Genomic DNA, 19,914 nt, shown 5'->3' with positions numbered 1-19,914 from the left:
CTTTCAGGCTTCTACAGTTGACAGAGGTGGTTCATATGTGATAACAGAAGGAGAAGAGAAAGCTGCTGTGAACCATTTGACCTGGCAGGACTTCAACAGAAATTCAATTTCCTTCCTAATAAAAAGAACCACAGAAACAAGAGTTAAGAATTGAAGACATCCATTGCAACAAGGGTCAGCCCTGAAGGTCTCTGTCAGGAACAAACCCTGGTTGAAATCAACAGGAATTTGCCTGAAAGGTACAGACTTGGGTTCCCAAGCTGTTGAGTAATAAAAAGTTCTTGGCTGTACACAGGGAGGGAATTAGTAACTTCATGTACCTTACCTCATCAATTGCTGCTGCACTTGATAGCATTCCCTCTTGTCCGAACAGATGCCCAGACACTAAAACCAAGTTGGACAGAGTCCTGCACCCCCTCCAGGTACAACTGCTTCTGTGTCAGTATGAGGGACCAGGGGCTCCGAAGGTGAGTGTGAGAACAGACAACTGCATCTGTGAGCAATACACATGTAATCTGGAGTCAACAGCACCACTGTCTGATACTTGACCAATGTGCACTTGTTCCTTTAAAAAAAAATCTGAGAAAACTTATGAAAAATCACAATAAAAGTTATTTATTCCTTACCAGTTATACATTAGCTGGGATTTTATATGCATACTGAGCCAGATTGTATTCTCTATTACCACTATGTAAATCTGGAGTAACATCATCAACTTCAATTTAATTGTTCTGGATTTACATCATTGTAATGAATGCCCTGCAGGAAACCAATTTCATTTTCAAGAATTTTCTCTGAACATGAAAACCAGCTACTAAATATATTTCCAGTAGGAGGGATTAGGCATAGAACTGATGTTATCATAGACAAAGGGTTTTGATGAATGTGACTGTTTTGCTAGAGCATTCACATTTTTCTGACAACACCTATTTCACTGATTTTTCATATGCCTGTAGTTGTTTCTCTTTATAACACTACTCTATTTAGACATTTTTATGGGTAAACCCCAAAACCAGAAGATTCAAGTGTGGGAAAGATAAATTTCTGATAAATCTAACTTATTTTTCTAGGAAAGGACATGTTCAACCATTTTCCACGAAGAAAAACTTAACATCAAATTTTTTGGTACCAGAAAGCTTCTCAGTGACCTATATCAATTCCCCTACCAAAGAGCAGCAAAAAGGAAGAAAGATGATTTGTTCATACAACCATGAGTTTTCTCCAAACAAACAATAAGCTGACTTCTGCAGCTAGACAATTATGATTTTCTCAGCTTTCTCATTTTCTAAAGATAGGGAAATATAAAGCCAAAGTGTTTGATAAAATGGCGCAGCAAAAAATAAAGGAATATTGCAAATAATCTCCAAAGGAGCTGTGGAAAAGACTAGCATGGCTGCTACCTTTGTGCCAATCTGAAGACAGAAAAGAAAGAATAAGATGTTCAGTTCAACAAAGGATTGGAGCCTGCCCTCACACACCAAAGATGTGAGGTAAAAGAGGTGTGAAGATGTGAGCTACAAAGATGTGAGATGCCAGCCGAAAGGTGTCGGTGTCGTAGCCATGCACCACCTACACATGATGGCTGCAGGGGGTGGATTTCACCTTCGGTTCACTTCTTCTATCATTCCTGCTTTTGAATCTCAGCACAAACTACTCCCAGGTATTTAGTGAATAGCAGCAACAATGGAAGCCATCCAAAAACAAATGGGGAGCAGCTGGAAGAAGTCACTGTCTTCTCCTCGGTGCTGTGGGTTGGAAGGGTGGAAGCAGCCTGGGTCCTTCTGAGGGTGTTGTAAGCTCAGGTGTGCTGATGTCTTGCTGGGCCACAGGGAGTGCACCGTGCTGGCATTGCATGTGCTGGCATTGCATTCTGTCCCACTCTTATGTGTCTGTCTGCTCAAAATCTAATATGCTACTAAGCATTGTGATGAGTCCTACCTACACATTTTACCAGACTTTGCTTACCTCTTCACAGGTTAGTCATTACAGTAACAAACAGGATTTCATTCCGAGTATGTTCCTAGTTTTAATTATTAAACCTGTCAAACACATGGACCGCAGACTCTTAAGATGTTTGCATAACAAAACAGCGGTCAGTAACGTATGTCATTGCTTTCTATCTGACTACAGAACTGAAGTAAAATACAACAGTTAAACTAAAAAAAAGCTCCAGTTTCCAGTTATGCTATACCTAGGAAGTGAGATCCAGCTTCAAGCAAAACAGATGAGCAAGAAGCTTTGCAGAGAGGATGAGCTGGAGCCTAAAAATCCTTTCTAAAAAGCTTAACTAACTTCTGATCCAGACTCATGATCTGTAACCTGAGCATACGGCAACATGAACTAAAAGAGCGAAATGGAATTTTTTTGTACCAAAACAGCCAACCTTACAGAGTTCAAAGGGTTTCCTAAAAAGAGGAAGAGAAATTTTTATCCTACCCTTCCCAGTTTTCCTTCCTGCTTAGAGCTGAGGGGAGCATCTCATATGAGCACCATGTGACAATGCTGCAATTCAGCTGAAACCTTCTATGCCACTTGAATATAAATAATGAATGTTGATGAAAAAAAAAAAGAAATGAGGAGTTTCAGTTAGTCAGTAAAAGTAAAAAAAAGAAAAAATGAAAAAGTAAATAATGTCGCCAACTCTGCTCTTCAGCACACCACACTCCCACAGATTACATTTTACCTCTCCTTTCAACTAGATGCACACCTGTTTCACTGTTTATACAGACTATTTTTTTAATAAATTAAATTACTACTCAGTGAGCTACTAACAGTCTGTATAAAAGGCCACCATAGCTCCTCAAGGCACAACTTACTTTGGAAAAAGCCATATGCCCCCTTAAATTCTAAGCATTTCCCAAGCAAACGTACAAACAAAAATACACATAAAGCCAAACAGACAGACAGTGACTCCACATGTCTCAGAGACATAATGTCAGATGTAACAATGTTCCCACTGCATGGTGGTTCTRACCTTTCATATTGCAGTAGGATATAATCATATCTTCAAAAAAAAAAAGAGTTAGAAAAATACACTGAAACTCTCTTATTCCTCAGAGATGCAATGGGTTGTCTGTGGCTAAATTCATGTGCAACGTTGGAAACCAGCTGGACTCACAGACCATTAAACTACAACAGGCTTACAAGTATATTCATTTTTTCAGGTCAGGTTGCTTGGATGGTTACRCTCGTTTTCTTCAATACTGATGAGTTCCAGCAAAACAGATGCTGTGAGATATTGCAGCTGGACTAACCATGAAGATGACTAAAGTTTTAACTGGAGCAGAATGCAGTAACTTCAAACGACACTTCACCCAGGATCTTCCATACTGCTCTGGTTTTCAGATCCCAAGCAAGGTTATAGTCTTTAAAAGCCTGCTAGAGCGGGACCGTGCTAGGAGTGGGCTCTTTGGTGACAGCCTGCCAGGCTAACCTGCCCTAGTGTAAATGCGTCCATCAACAACACCTGTTTGAAGTTGCAATACCTGGGGGCAAATGGCCCCTGGCAGCGGCCCAGGACAACGACATTGTTCTGAAAATAGGCTGAGGAATAGAGCTTCAGAAACACTTTAAAAGTGCAGCATTAAAGGAGTAACAGAAAGTAAGGTCTTCCTTTTAGAAATGACATGAAAGCTCTTCACTGTTGTCGACCACAGTAATTATAATGACATGCACATTAGTATTATAATTTAAGGTCATTGGATGCAGCAATCATTAATTACTGCTCCCTCCTTTAAAACTGATTTTCTTCCTCAGTCCTAAAGAAAAATTACTTATCTTGTGCACATCTCCACCCAGTCACTTACAAACTAGGACATATTAACCATAGGACATACTAACTCAGGCTACCATACATTCAGAGACCCTGGATGTATCCAGTTTTTCTGTTGGAAATTTGTCTGGTAGAAAAAAAGCAGACATTAGCCAACTATCTGCAATTAGTAGATAGCTGGACAAAATGGACACTCAGTGTGTCCTCCATGTTACTTCACTCTAATGCATCTCCTAGGCATCCATGATCACTAACACACATTTCTATCTGGCAAATCCCAAACAGAAACATGGAAGTTCTGCRTATTAAAAATGTCCTTTGCAATACAAGCATGGATAACTATTTATTAATTTGGCTAAAAATATACAGCACAATAAAAGTGCAGCTTGCTAATTCAGAAACATATTTTCCCATACTGGATCACAACAACCTTGTTGTATAGCATTTACAGATGAGTAGCGTATGTCTTCCGTAGTACAAAAACCCTGTCCTGCTAAGATAAATATATATGTAGATGGTTGCACCTGTACCACATTTCATTGACTTTAGCAGAGCCCTGAGTGGGTGCAAGAAGTTGTACTGCTGTGAACATCTGGTTCTCATTGGAGGATCAGGTCCTTATTATCAACTTAAAAAATGCATATATATAAAGCATATATATACATATATATATATATACACATACAAACACACACATACACATACATATATTTAAGACTATGAAAAATGAGCTCTTCTTTGTATAACATTTTTTCAGTAAATGGTAAAACCCTTTTGGACCAGCTTTTAAGTTTATGTTACAATTTGGCAGACCCCTCCACCACACATAGCATTTGGTCTTTTCACACAAAAAAGAGGTTACCATACATTCCCACTGCCTGAAATTGAGGGTTCAAGAGAGTAAAGTTACACTGTCCTCTGAAATGTAACCCCACTTTAAAGAGTGTTGGCAACATCAGTTTTCAAAATCATATTCTAAAGTGACTCATACACCATTCTTTAAATAATATACCCTAGTACTTTGAAATTTTGAATTAAAATTTGTTCACAGGGTTATCTAATCTCCAGTTATTCATCAGTCTTTTCAGACAAGGAAACTTGACCAATTAGGCCCCAAAAACTAGATTTCTTAAAAATGACTAGTGATTTTGTCTGCGCACATTAGAGAGGCCTGATTTCAAGAAAATGTTAAGCATCCATGTTTTGAAATTCAGGACTCTTTCACAGAATGAGGGGGCTATCTAGCAAACTTTCCACATAGCATAAGCATTTAAGTGCTTAAAATGGGTACTTACAAGATAAGTATTGTAAAAATGGGAGTTTACAAACAACTAACCACTTTCAAAAAACATTTGCCCACTAGATGTCAGATATGAAAAGAAAATGTAATGGAAAAAAGCACCATTTTTCCAAAATGCTTCTTCTGATCATGTCATACATATTTCTGCAGCAAATACAATATTATCAATCAGTACTGTGTTGTCAAATGGTGGAGCCCACCACCATCCACGTGAAGGAAATACCGTTTTTGAAAATAGTGTTGAACAGCCAAATACGTACAACATAGTTGGATAAAAAATGCTTCTTTACAAAAAAAATGAACTCCGGAAGAAAATATATGATTTGGTGGAGGAGGTTTTATGTGTTTATAATTTTCCACCAATAAGTAACCTTCTGGCATTCTGTGGCTAGGTTAGCTCTGATGTGATAGTATGAGTTATCATTAAACCTAGAGACAGGCCTGAATAGTTGCAAGTTAACCATAGAAAGGTTGGTTTCTGATTAAATAAAGCATATATGATGCAGCATCCAGAAAGGTGATCCAGACAGGGCAGGAAGGGAACACTCCAGCGAACAGATCTTCCCAAGCTCTGGCCCTTTGCCTGTGGGTTTCACAGAAGTGCTGGCCATTTCAAGCAAGCAACATCTTCTGCTGGCTAAATGGAAGCTAGAGTATCGAATAATGTATTATTTCCTGCAACACTAGCCCAATAATTTAAAATATATTTCCCTTCACTTACAAACCAGATATTTTCTTTACTAACTTCTCATTTAACTTTTCTCAACTTTTTGCCACGTAAAGGTACCGTAAAAATATTAAACTAAAAGAAGTGGCATATCAATTTGATACTTGGTGAACACTGCAGATTATTTCTCTCGTATGGAAAGAACATGACTCAAGATTACTTTAAATGCATTTGCTTACACCTAATTCCCAACAATGCCATTATTCAGGTCTAGTCATGTCCAATAACTGCATAGCTGGGAATGGCTGGAAGTTAGATGCTGTGGTACAGACAGCTATCTCTGTGCTTTACTGAAGGTGTACAGTTTCTTGGCTGAGGTTTCCATAGAACTAGGAGAACCCTTAGATGACTTTGACAAACACCCCACATACTTGGTATATTTTGGGTAAAAGGATATGTGAGAGGTGGATCCTAGTAAATTACAGTACTCTGGCTTGTCAATCCTACCCCGTATATGTGTGCATATGAAACACTGAAGTGTTTCACAGTTGTTTTCTATTCTAACACATTGAAGTTTGTTGTTGCTCCAAAAAAAAATTTATGGTTACTTTTAGATTTGCAAAGTAAGAGTAAATTCACCTGTAAAATAAGAAAGCAGCCACAAAAATATTCTTTTACTCTACACTCAGCTTACAAACCTCTGACAAAATTTTGTTTATGCCAGAAGTGTGTTCCTCCTGAAGTCTCCACTCCATATTTAATAATCTTTACCATGTTCTTAATAAATCATATATTTAAATGAACCGTAAACATCAACATAAGTTCCATTCTAAGACAAAAAGGGGAGGCAAATTTGCATATTGTTGGCAGTATAGAGTGGGTAGGATGACAGTGAGTGATGAAAGAAAATATGGATGTGGGGGCCTCTGATGAAAGAATATATGGATCCGAGCTCTTTTTAAATTTGTAAAATAACAAAGAATGAGAAGGCTTTGACTGTTATCTCAATTCATTGCAAATACATTTTTAACACTTTTGAATAACTTTTTTTTGCATCTGAGAATATACTGTAGTGCTGGAACCTTAACTATATATATACATATAACTATATTGGAAATATAACATTAGACTATATTCTTGTCTTAGTTACAGATGAGTTCCGCATTAAGACTCCTCCCTCCTTTCATGAAGCTTATTTGTGCATTTGCAAGAGTAATGGCAGAAGCAGTACTGCACCTCAGGCAAAAGAGCCTATGTGTCTATCAATATTTAGATGACTGGCTTATAAAAGGATAATTGGAACAATGTGTCCTAGAGCAAATGAAGATACTGTTTATATTAGTGGGATTCACTGTGCAACTGTCAAAGTAATGAGTAAATCCAACACTAGAGTGTATACACACACTAAGTCTAGAGCTATTCAGAACATTTTCAATGAAATTAAAATTTATTGAAACAAAAATATTCCATGAAGCTAAACTGTTTATGATAAAGATTTTATGGAGAAGGTTTGGGGATACGGTATTTCCTAAACTGAAATGGACAAGAAAGAAAGTGACTAACAATCTCATATTTGGTCTCCTTTCTTTCTACCCACCAAAACCAGACACCTGAGTTAAAAAACATTTCAAGTTTTTATTTTCACTCCACAGGCAATGAAGACAGGAATTAAAACTTTAGCATATAAAACTATCATCCTCTAGATATCAGTCACATACAATCCCTTTCTGGATATACCTAGAAAAAGTGATTTTTCGTATCACTCCTATTTCAAAGTCTTGCAGAAAATGTGGCAGTTCAAATACATCTATGTTGTCAGGTTATTTTACAGTGTGCTACTGTAAGCTAGTGACCAGCATTAGTAGTATTTGAATCCAGTACATTCTATTACTGCTACAGTAGAAGTGGTAATCCAGTTGTGACTTATCAGGCAAAGAGCAGGAACTTGTCACCAATGAGAGCAGAGCAGATCAATGGATAAATTCTGTTATATAGGCCATTTCCTCACCCTCCTTACAACATGCACTCATGACAAATTCCTTCCTATCAAGCTAGCTATGTAATCTCTAGGATCTGTCTTTATCCACAAGGTAACCACCCTCACTTCCCCTTACCCACATAATGGAAACTACAGAAAAAAGCCCTCAGGGGATTACAGCTTCTTAGAGCAAGCTTGTCAGTTTTAATTCAGGTTAGGTGCCTGCATAACACAAACAATCAGGAAGGAACCAAATCAGTTCCTTTTGGATGCTATAATTCACATGTAGTAATTTGCTTGGGCATACACACTTAACATTGAAACAGATTCATTCTATAGATACACAATACATGTAATGAGATGGTCATCTATAAATATATATACATATATGTATTGTAGTATACTTACATATACATATATGTGTTTATATAGAATGGATAATGTAGATAAAAGAACTGATAAAATTCATGCCTGATAGAGAACTGCACTGATTTTTGTCAGTGTGTAAGCACTATATATATGCATATATATAAATATACACCTATGTGCACACATAAACACTTAATGTACATATGTATCATATACGTGTAACAGGGCATACAAGTCTGTGTATAGCATTTGAGAAATGATGTGCCATACATTACACACATTGCAGCTGGGAATAACCCTTGGTTTGGCCTTAAAAATCTTTTCCTTTTCTAAGCTACACACTTCATATCTGGAGCATGTGGAAGCACCTTACCTTGCTTCCATTTTCTCTTGCCTCCCGTTCCATCTTGAGATCAGAAATTAGGAGAGTCTTGTATTTGTTCTTTCCATTACTGCTGTGATCATCTAGTCTGTATTCTGAAGTCAGCTGAGCAGAGAGGGGACTGTCACTCAGGTTCAGAGGCTGCTCATCCTGCTCCAGATTTGTTTTGCCATTACTGTTGGTTTCTGCCATCTCCCTGCAGTGTGTTCCCCCTGAAGCATTGGAACTGTGTCCCACGATCTCATTGCCATTAAAACTCTCTGCGGCTGAATCATCTATTAAAAAATATATATTTTCAGTCACATGCCACATCATCATCTCTGTCCAGATCAAACATAATTTATACCTTCACGATGTTTTTCAAAATAGAATTAAAATGGTTTATATGATTACTAGCTCCAGTACATTTCTGCAAAATGTGCACACACATCCCTCCATGTTTTCAAGTAAAACCTTCATGTAAATCCATAAAATATTACTACATGTTAATGGAAATGATCCGGGCTGACACCTTAGTGCTATTGTGTACACAAAAGATAAGTGTCACACAGGATTTTTAGGGACAAAGTCTGTCTGAATCCATCTGTCTGTCCATATGTCTATGGAGATTCTGGAATTATTTAGATTCTTATACCAGGCTCATTACTGCAGCATCGCATATTTCTGAAGTCAACAGAAATGCACATGGTATTGAGAGAGACCCTAGCTCTCAGGTTTTAAAGGTGCAGAACAGCATATGTCATATCCATAAACATTCTCTTGCACAGATATAATGTAAATATATCTGGTGCACCCACTGCTGGCAGTAGAGATTATACTGGGAAAGCTGACTCCTGAAACAAAAACTCGCTCTTCATTTTGTGCATGTGCTCATTCACTTTGCTCATGCATTTTGTGTCATAATTCATTCAAAATACTGTTTAATAACAGATTAAATTGCAGCCTGAAAGTTATGTCTGAAAACTTTGGAAGTGTTGTTGTTATACCTAAGACTTTACAGCTGAAATGTATGATTAAGATGTGTCTTTACACACTCTGGGAGTTTGTATCCTGTGTTTGTCAGGACTGTGCTCACGTGCACCTACTCAGCAGCTCTTTATTCTCCAAACAATCTTTGGGCCAACAGGGCTATCTAGAAAAACAATACATCATTCAGTGGAGGATATGGGAGCAGAATTTGTCCCTCAATTTGCTTACTCCTTGTTCTCCAAAGCACCTTCTGTATGGCTGCTTACATGGTTTTCCTAATGGTGCAAACACCTCCACAGGGCTCTGCAAGAGTATGTTTATCACAAATAGTGAAGCTGGAATCAAAACTGGGGAGTCAGCAGCCAGGAGTGTGTACAGATTGAAACTGGAGATATGGGATGAAATAGACCTTAATATATTAATACCTTAATATAGCAACTGCTTTCAGATCCTTCTAAACTCCTTCCATGGAAAAGAAACAAATGCATTCATATACACATGGAATTTAAAAAAGAAATCAGAATACTTTCTTTAAAGGATGTGCTCAGAAATACTTATGCTTGAAACAACATGATTAATCAAATTGTTGACTCTCCATCATTGATAGAGTAGAAACCAACTATTCACTGCCCTCAGATCAGAATTTAAAAAGTGAAGAAAATATTGTATAAATGGATAATAATCTAATTAAATTAAGTACTCAGAGAGCCATAGACAAGCCATCATATATCAGTGTCTTGCATGCTGCACTCATCCAACAGTACTATGTTATAAAGTACACAGGAATGGCCCCACATTCTGAACATATTTATTTGTTTTGTTTTTTAAACCTGTAAAAAAATTCTAGTTTTGTGAAAATACATACAGTCATATTTTTAAAAGCTTTAATTTAAAAACATTTTTGTTTTTAACAGAATGCTTTATAATTAATGGCTGCAATAAAAATATCATGCTGTGCTTTGGAATGTACCAATTTTATAATTACCTCTCTTATAAATACAAATGTATATACAAAAAAAGACACAACATTTCTAGAATAAGACTGTTAAATGCACACAACATATCTGCTAGTCACCAAATCAACTTGCAACATGAGCAATGGAATCATTTTGGTTTAAAACCTTGGACCTAATTGAGGACTTCAATAATATAAATGAATAAGGTGAAAAGGAGCTATCCCTACCTAATAAACTTTATACCATGACCTGAGAGTTATGTTTACAGGGCATAATACATTTAAAAGGTCAAAAATTCTAAATGAAGCTTCAGAAAAAAAACACATAATTTCATCATAATTCTGAACTAGAAAATGGTATGGAAAATTCTAATACAAAGTCTTTTTTAAAGCAAAAAAGCTATATTGACAACCCATTTTAAAAGGTCTGAAATATCAGAAAGACGGTCAGATTTCTTTATTTAAGAGAGAAACAGTTTGCTTAATGCTGATAGGTATTTTAGATTGTTAACAGATAATTGACTTCTTGATTATCAGTTTAACAAGTGACAGCTAGTTTCAAATTAATTAAGTCAATTATTGAATTGTTCACCAAGTGCAGGATGCTCCTCCTCCTGAAGAGCTCAGAAAATTCCCTATGGCTGGGAGCAGAGAGAGAAACAAGTGAGCGTCCAGAGGATGCAAAGTCCCAGCTAAAAGCAGGGGCAGCACAGTTGCTGCAGGACTCCCGGTTCGCCCCGAGGAAGCTTCTGTGTCCCAGCATCTGAGTGTCCAGGGTGGTACAATGCAGAGGAGCCACTACGAGGACAGGGCTAAAGAGGAATGAGATAGTGGGACAGGAGCTGTGTCTAGGGCCAGATCCAGCAACAGTAAAGTCCAAACTATGGCTGTAATTTGGGCTTGTAATAATAAACAATAATGCTTTTAATGCTTTTTATTTTTCCTGTGATGATTGGTTGACAACAAAAACTCACATGTGTGTGAGATTGTTACAATGCAAAAAGAAAAAGAAAAAACGAATCTTTTAACTAGCTGTTCTGAAATATAACCATCGACAATTCCCAGGCTTAATAAGCATGATCAAGTATTATATTAGTTTGAAACAATAATACAGTATTTACTTTGGCTTTGCTTAACAAAAGGTTAGTTACTTGATGATAAATCTCAGTTTCTACTCTAAGACTATATAAGACTATATGTATATCTATATACTGTGTAAGTCAGATACCTGCTGCTACAGTTGTTTCACCTTACCTGCTAGAAATAGGAACCACTGTGTGTCAGGATAATGTTCAGGAGAACAGCTACAGTGGTTATAATCACACTTTTGCCAAGTAAACATAAATATGTATTGCCATAAAAGAAATCAAGAAAAAAACAATGTTTTAGCGCTGACAGTTCCTCACAGATGTTACCAAGGTAACTAAATTACAAGGTTTAGTCCAATTCATTCCTGGGCAGTCAGACTATTATTGCCAGGAATAAGGTTACACGTAGGCAGTAACTATGCTGCACTTGATGTACCAGAAATGCGGACCCAGCCAGGAGCAACCGGTTCAGGGAAGAAAGGCGAGCGGCTTTGCCCAGGGGAGGACAGGCACTTCCCTCCCTGGAGCGGGCGGCCCCCAGCCGCGGCCCTGCCGCCTGCTTGTCCCGCGCCCCGCGGCTCGGCCAAGGCCCAATTTCACGGGAAGGTGCCCTCGGACCAGCCTCTCCAGGGGTTATGGGCCCTCTGCAGAGGCCGGAGGTGGCTTCACCTTCTCACTTTGTCCAAAGGTGGCTTGCAAGCTGGTCTTTCCCATACATAGGAGTGTGCACATAGACTCGCGTGGTTTTCTAGTGTTTGTTTATCGCAACACCTCAGTGGCAATAAAGCGCTAAAGCTGAAAGCCTGTTCCCTTACCAAATGTGCCTCCTTCCATYCCGCCGCGGCAGGGCGGCGGCTGCGAGGGGAGCGCTGTGAGCAGGCTCAGGCAGCGTGCAGCGCCCAGCTCCCCACATCCGCCCACCTGCACCCGCTGCGCGCGCCCCGCAGCAGCGGCCTCTCAAGCATCCGGCCGTCGCCACCAACCAGGACTTCCCCGGGCACCTCGCTGCCCGTCTCTGCTTCGCGAAAGGACGCCAAGGGGGAAGGGGAGAGGTGGGAGAGGCCAGCCCGTGGCGGCGGGGCMGCGGGGAACATGGCGCCGGCGGCACCCCTGGAACCCGCCACCTCTGGGCGGCAGTTGGGGTGGCTCGCGCCCGCCCGGCGCCCCCAGCCCCTCGCCGGGCTCCCAGCCTGGCCCGCGCCATAAGCCCGCCGCGGCCGCCCTCCCGCCGGGGCTGGAGCAACCCCCGCYGCCCTGCCCCTGTGCCCTGGCAGCTCCAGGGTGTGTGGCTGTGGGTCGCGGCTCGTCTGCCATGGCTGGCGGGTGCCAGAGGAAAATAAAGCTCCGCCACGATCAGCTGTTCCAGGGTGGGCTTACGGGGAAACATCCAGGGCCACYGTGCGCAGCTCTAGGCGTGGAGAGCTGGGAAGGCCGAGGACTGGCCTGCTCCGAGCTGGGCGTCAGGGACGGTCAGAGGAGAGGCTGCGGGAGAGCTCACGTCTCCACCTCTCCCCAGGGCCGCTGCTCGCAGGGAATGACAGCCTCGTGAAGCACCGGTTTTTGTTTGGGGGCAGTTCTCAAACCCCTGCCCCAGCACAGCAGAGCACATCTAAAATTGTTTTGCTACTTAAGCCTGAAAAAGGAGAGTTCGACTGCAAAACGTGCATGTGTGTCGCTCCTCAAAAACAGGGAATGCCTCACCTACTTAGGGACCCCCTTCCAAGGATCCAAGGGGCGTTACACCTCAGAGAAAGACTAAGACAACAGCGAAAATGCCTTTGGATCAGGCAGCATCCCTGCTTTCTGTTGAGCAAAACAACACCATTCAGACTTCAGCACTGATTTCTCACTCATGGACCAAAGCAGCAGCTAATTACTCTTAAACATCCAGATGCCAACCCCTTCTGCTCCCTCCTTGCTGCAGAGCTCCACACGGATCACCTGCCCTGATCAACACCTATTGGATGCCTTCAGTCCAAGTACTCTCTATGTTAGGAGTAATTCCCAAAACAGGAGCTGCAGTCATTTTCCTACCTCATGTTAGTTTCTTATTGCTGCATTAGAGCTTCCAGCTCATCCTTCCAGATTGCCTTGAGGCCAGCCAGGCACAAAGTGACATCAGCTTTGCTCTAGCTTTTGGACTTCTTGAGGAGTCCAGACTCCTGCCTGAGAACTTTCTGGATTCATTGCACCCACCACTGTGTTAGCTTCTCCACTGCTTTCAAAGGAAACTTGGAAATGGTGGAAGATAAGACAATGCCAAACAAAGCCCAAGCAGTACACTCAAAGAGGTGCTACTAAGATGATTAAGTGACTGGAGCATCTGTCATACGAGAAAGGGCTGAGAGAGCTGTGACTCTTCAGCCTGGAGAAGAGAAGACTGAGGGGGGATCTTATATATGTGTATAAGTATCTGCAGGAAGGGTGTAAAGAGAATGGGGCCAGACTCTCCTCAGTGGCGCCCAGTGATCGGATGAGAGGCAACAGGCACATACTGAAACACAGGAAGCTCCGTCTGAACATGAGAAAAAACTTCTTTACTGTGAGGGCAACAAAGCACTGGATCAGGTTGCCCAGAGAGGTTGTGGGGTCTCCATCTTTGGAGATATTCAAAAGTCGTCTGGACACAGTCCTGGGCAATGTTTTCTAGGTGACCCTGCTTGAGCAGGGGGGTTAGACTAGATGATCTCCAGAGGCATCTTCCATCCTCAACCATTCTGTGATTCTGTGATTCTCTGAATTTTAATTTCTGATTTCAGAACTGGTGCATCCTTTACTTTAATTATCTATCACATACATTCACATTATCATGGCCTAATCCTTTACCAAAACCCAGTCTCTCCGTATTTAACTCTTTGGATTCTGCAAGTTGATATCCATGACACAGATTATCTAATATTGGTTAAAGGCTTCTGATTTAGAACAAGAAAACAATTCTTAATTTATAGGAGTATATTCTCCCACCCAACAATGTCTAGATTTCCGAATGGGCAAACAACAAATTTTTCGAGAATTAGATATTCTTCTGTGAAAGGGTTAAAATAGTTCTTCCACACAGAAAGAATTGTCTTCAGACCAGATATGTCAAATACCCAGTACTGTTCCCAGTAAGACTGCTTTCTTAAAGGCAAGCAAGCTGGAGTGTGCATAAAAGCTGGCTTGAACAGCAGGTTCCTCAAACACTAGTTTTCTGCAAGCATAGATTTAAGATCTGAACTTTGATATAAGCATCATTGAATTACTGTGAACTTCAAAATAAGATACCTATATTCAAGTCTTCCTTATCTCCTTGAGAGAAAAAAATCCAGATGTTTTGAAGGATCGTTTGCATTACTGTTAGCGAACAAATTTATTCTATAAATCACCCAAACTTTTCCCAGTCCTTGCAGATAGGAGTCAGGATAGGAGTCAACAAGCCATTCTACATGAAGGCAGATCTCTTTGAATAAATCCTCTCTCCTTCTCAAATTAATTCTCAAACTAGAATTCAATAGACATTTAGAGTATACTTAAATTGTTTCTATGCCTGAGATTTGTATGTCAGCTACCTGAAGCTTACTGTGTGCTTTACTAGTCATTAATTGGCCTTTAGCTCTATGAGCAGTAGTGCAGCACAGTCCTACAACCATATATCCACAGGGAAGCTCAGAATTACTGAAAGAATAGAAGTAGAGACAGGTCAGGGAGCTGTGGATCCCCCACATCAGCAGTAAGAATTAAGAGATATCTTCTGCACCCCATGATACCAAAGTAGCTCTAACACAGCTCCCATTTTCGCCATGAAGCAAGCAGACGGCCTGCTTAGGAGGCAGACAAAACAGCAGGAAAGATTACTAACCTTAAAACATCTTTGGCTCAGACACCATAAAATGTTTCGGCTGAGGCATTCTGATCCGTTGGATCCCACAAGCCACCACCTTTCCTGGATACCAACACCTGATTAATCACACCAAATGAACAAAGTGGTCATTGGGGCCACTTTGTCATCCCGCTCTAAGGACAGATATGGGATAAAGGCACATAGGCAGCCAAACAGACACCGATCTTACAGGCTCCAAGGCAGCTGCACACAGGTTAAATGAATGCTTTGAGTGGGTACCATGTTGACAGAGCATCTCAGAGCTGCAGTTACTGTAAGATGGGTAACCATTCTTTCTGAGAGGAGGAGGTTGGATATGAATGAGCTGAGTGGGAAGAGTGAGACTGAAGCTGCTGTCTGTGTAAGTGCAGGGCTGTCTGTCATAGAACCCGCTCTTACAAATTGTCTCCCAAAGTCCTGTATGATAAAGGTGGCTTTAATCTTTTGCAGCCAGATCCTATCAGCCTAGGTCTTGCTGAACAATACTTTACACTCGTAGCAATCTGATTCATTTGAACAGGATCATTTGCAACAGACAGTACTATAGACCAAACAGTGGCAGACTACAGACCAGTTTCCAGTTACTGTGCTGTTCTTTGGCTTCAATATTGCAAGTGCTTTATTTTTTTGTATATTAAAAAACAATTTTAATGAAAGTAATATGCTACATAAGCAAACATTTAAAACTAAGTTGTTAGTTACATTCTTTCTGTAATTCTACAAATCAATGATGCACTACTAAACCTTCATAACTGGAGCTACTGAAAAAATTACTGTACTGGTGGCAACCGATGGCAGGCAGTTTTGGGAGAGGAACACAGTGAATCAGACAAAAGGTGATGTAGAGTGCTGACTCATGGAAACTTCTGCAATATGAAATAATTATGGGAACTTTTCTAAAAGAACTAATAAAAAGGCAAGGTCACATTTTACTCTCACCACTTTTCACAATGACCGTTTAATATCAATTTGTCACAGTCATGTCTTTGGTTATGCTTCATTTACATCACAAGACATGTTTCAAGCTCAAGTTCAAATGTAACTTAAAAGACAGTAAAAAGCCACTGTAACTGTTCATCTTCTCCATTCCCTTTCGTATTATGATAAAGAACAGCAGTAGAATTAACAGAGGTACGAAGGTGATTTCAGACCCTCCATTATTCCCCATTTCGTAAAACATAACAATGACTATAGTTGGTCAGATCAAAAATCCATCTAGCCCAATATCCTGTCTCCAGCAGTGGCTATTAGGGGATGTCTAGAGAAGAGAATAAGGCAAGCATATACAGTTCTTCCTCTTATGGCTTGCCCAGCCTTTACTAACTTTCAGCTCAAGGTCTTTCTTGAGCACTCTGATCTGCTCCTCTGAAAAGTTACTGCCACTTATTTTGTTTGCACTAAAATGGCAGTACCGCGGCAAGGAAACAAGGAATAGGAGTTAAGAGGTGGGCAAGATCCTTTCCATAGTACAGGAGTGGGACGATGTGCACAGAACTCAATCCCTTCATTCACAGTGGGACTACATTTGCTCCAGTACAAGGGCATCTATTAATTGTCCTCTTCAGCTAAAGTCACTAATATTAATAAGTTTTTTCTCTCCTGATACATGTAGCTTTTTCCTGACTTGGCTGGCTTCTGTTAATTCAATTATGGTACTTCTGCATTAAAATTTGAACCGTGATTTTCCATCAGTTTCAGTGCCATGCCAATCAATGAATCACTCACTGTTGTCTTCAGTAGTGGAGGAATAGGTCAGGAGTTACTTTCAGTGATCATTCACTGCATCAGTTTATGAAAAGAAAAAAAGAATAAAGCAAACTATAGAACTAATTCTTAGCGGTGTCAATCAGAGTACAGTAGGTTTTATAGGTTTGATATACATGCATTAGCCAGACTGTAAATCTTATTTCATTGTTAAAGAAAATACAGTAATTCAGAGAAGAACAGAAAAAGACACAATTTTTTCCATAGATAAACTTCCGTTTTCTTGGTGAAAGTACAAAACAGGCAGATCATTTCATTCAATTATAACATAGTCATTAAACAACAGTACAGTGAACAGCTAACACTCTACAGCAGCAGCAACTACAGAAAAATCATACTGCCCTGCCACTCATACTGAAGATAGTTTTAGAGGAGAAGGGCTCATTTATAAAGCTTCATGAATGTTTGTGAGCTTACTTTGCCTGCAGAGCAACTGTCTCTGCTTATACACAATAAGGAGATGAAGCAGAATGGCTATTAGGAGGATACTGCACATATAAATAACCAATTGCATAACTCACCGGGTACACAGTAGTGTTAATATTGCTATGCATCTATGCATTTGTACTTGTGCTTTGGCATTTCCACTTCAAAAGATGTGGCCCTCAGTGCCTCTGGGGAAAAAATCCTCTGGTTTTCTCTTTACTGTGGAGAACCCTCTAGGGCACTTTCTTTGGCAAAAGACTCTGTCAAGCAGTTCTTAATACAGAAAACTTGCAATTCTTCTAGAAGTTTTTATACTGCATATAGGACCTTATTTAACAGGCAAAATGTTACCTGGTATTGAGAATTGTGGCTTAGAGTTCCATCTCTGGACAAGTATTACAAGAACAAATCTCTGAGCTGGACAATGTATGAGCAACACCAGAGGTATTGGTTTGCAAACAGTCATCTTATACAGGACTCCAGACTTCAAAACAGTATATTGATATGAAGCTAGGAACTGAGGAACTCTGGGATACAGGCAAGCAAAAGGCCATTCAGGATAGACTAACTCTGATTTTTGAGATGCACAGAAATTCCAGCAATGTACAGAACATATCTGCAACAAAGGAAGTTTGAGATGGCAACTCATTAAGAAAATAGGGAGAAATATGAAGCCTTTTCCATAACATAAAATGAGGGAATATTTAAATGAAGGGAAGATTTAAATGAAAATTTGACTGCCTTTTAATTGAATGAGCTCAAAATATAACAGTTCCTCCTCCGCCATGATCAAAGATAGAAGATGATCTCATTAAACAAAAACAACAAAAAGAGTATCCTAAATGAGCTTTCCCCTCTCCTTAAAATCATAACTAGATGCCTACACGGTTTTCAAAAGTGTTTGCCATTAAACAATTTGCCCTGACCTTACCCTTTCCTCTGTCTTGCCCATCCTGAAAGAGGCATATCTGCTTCTCTAGCCAAAGGCTGGTGCAGTCAGCAGCAGCTGCTGCCGTTCCTGGCAGCAACAAGCATCTAGYGCTGTGCCAGCAATAAACAAAAGAATAACACACAGGTTCAAGTTTGCTTCCTAAGTTTCAACTCAAATAGGGCTGAAAAAAATTATGCTAAACTTATCTGCCACTCAGATCTAGTGCATGTGTGTAATGTCATACTTTACTTCCTCATCAGGATCTGTCAGGAGACAAAAGCAAAGAGAAAAGATCAAGCTAGAGTCAGGAGAGGAAATTCTCTGCAGACCGGATGCTCCAAATACTGGCATTTTTAATAAAGCATTTTCAAAGTCTAAAACTGACATACCAGCTTTGGTGTGTCTAGTGGGTTCTAGCGATATCAGTCTATGCTGTTCTGGAAAGGCGAAGCCTTGAGCACAAGGAAAGCAAATGATTGCTTGACAGCTCTGCAGCCCCTCAGCAACCTGCAGCCTGCTCTTCTCCGAAGGCAGCAAGGCTACAGAGGAGAAGGAACTAGGGCTTATTACACAACGCCCCTCCACCAGTAAAATTGGGGGGAGCAGGAGGGAGAAGCCTTAAGAGCAAACACAAGTGGCTGCTTTGAGTTTCATWCATCCTTAGCAGCATTTAACCCAAATTCTTAGTTGGGGCCACAGACTTTACAGTATCAATTGCTGGATCTGCCTGTCTGCTGTATTGCTAGGAGAAAGCAGAAAAGTGACCAGAAGCTTTCTCTTAAAATACAAAGAATCTTATGTCTGCTAATATCTTGCCTATCACTAGAAAATRATGAGTGAAGCAGAAACAAGAGATGATCTTCTATACCCAGTGAAAAAGAAGAGAATGGACAAAAGATATCTATGTGTGCCCTAATGTGGGAAAACTAAGAGTTCTGCTGAAGTTCAACAGATGTTGACAGAGTAACTCTCAGTAACATTAATATTTCTTCAAATAGTTCAGACTTACTAGACCTTCTCTCCTCAGGTTTGTATCTCTGTATTTCAAGATTTCAAAATTACAATCTCATTTTCTGATTTTTTTTTTAAACAGGAATGTATATTTTAAAGTTTAAAAACTCAAATTAATATAGGCTTGCAGAAAAAATTCCTTACTTAGGATAGAGAGTAAAACAGGTGTCTTTAATACTCATATACTGAAATTCAGCTTAAAAAAAATAGCAAACGTAACTGAGAGGAATTATGGAAAAACATGAAATGGAAAGTGGGAACTTACAGCCTTTTGTACTTTGTTGCAGTTCTAGCTTTATGAACAGCACACTACAGCTTCCTTGATACATTAGAAAAGCAGATATTAGTGAATTTGAGGAGTAAGAACACTAAGTATCTGCATTCAGGACTCCATCAGAGTTACTGTTTTCTTATTAAATGACTGTCATAGAATTAATGTCTTT

The 19,914-nt window shown here is 39.9% G+C and overlaps 1 protein-coding gene across 2 annotated transcripts in view; it reads right to left on the bottom strand.

Moving 5' to 3' along the window:
• Positions 1-8,675, bottom strand: part of NOL4 (nucleolar protein 4) — an 82,680-nt gene extending 74,005 nt beyond the window's left edge. For both annotated transcript variants that reach the window (XM_026072840.1, XM_026072841.1), the window contains exon 1: positions 8,460-8,675. In XM_026072840.1, the coding sequence (XP_025928625.1) occupies positions 8,460-8,660 (201 nt within the window). In that variant the 5' untranslated portion in view covers positions 8,661-8,675. The remainder of the gene's footprint in view (positions 1-8,459) is intronic.
• Positions 8,676-19,914: the final 11,239 nt, after the last annotated feature.

This window comes from Apteryx rowi, unplaced genomic scaffold (assembly GCF_003343035.1).
Source record: "Apteryx rowi isolate R43461 unplaced genomic scaffold, aptRow1 scaffold_352, whole genome shotgun sequence".
Taxonomy (NCBI): domain Eukaryota; kingdom Metazoa; phylum Chordata; class Aves; order Apterygiformes; family Apterygidae; genus Apteryx; species Apteryx rowi.
This window is presented reverse-complemented; position numbering and strand designations above follow the sequence as displayed.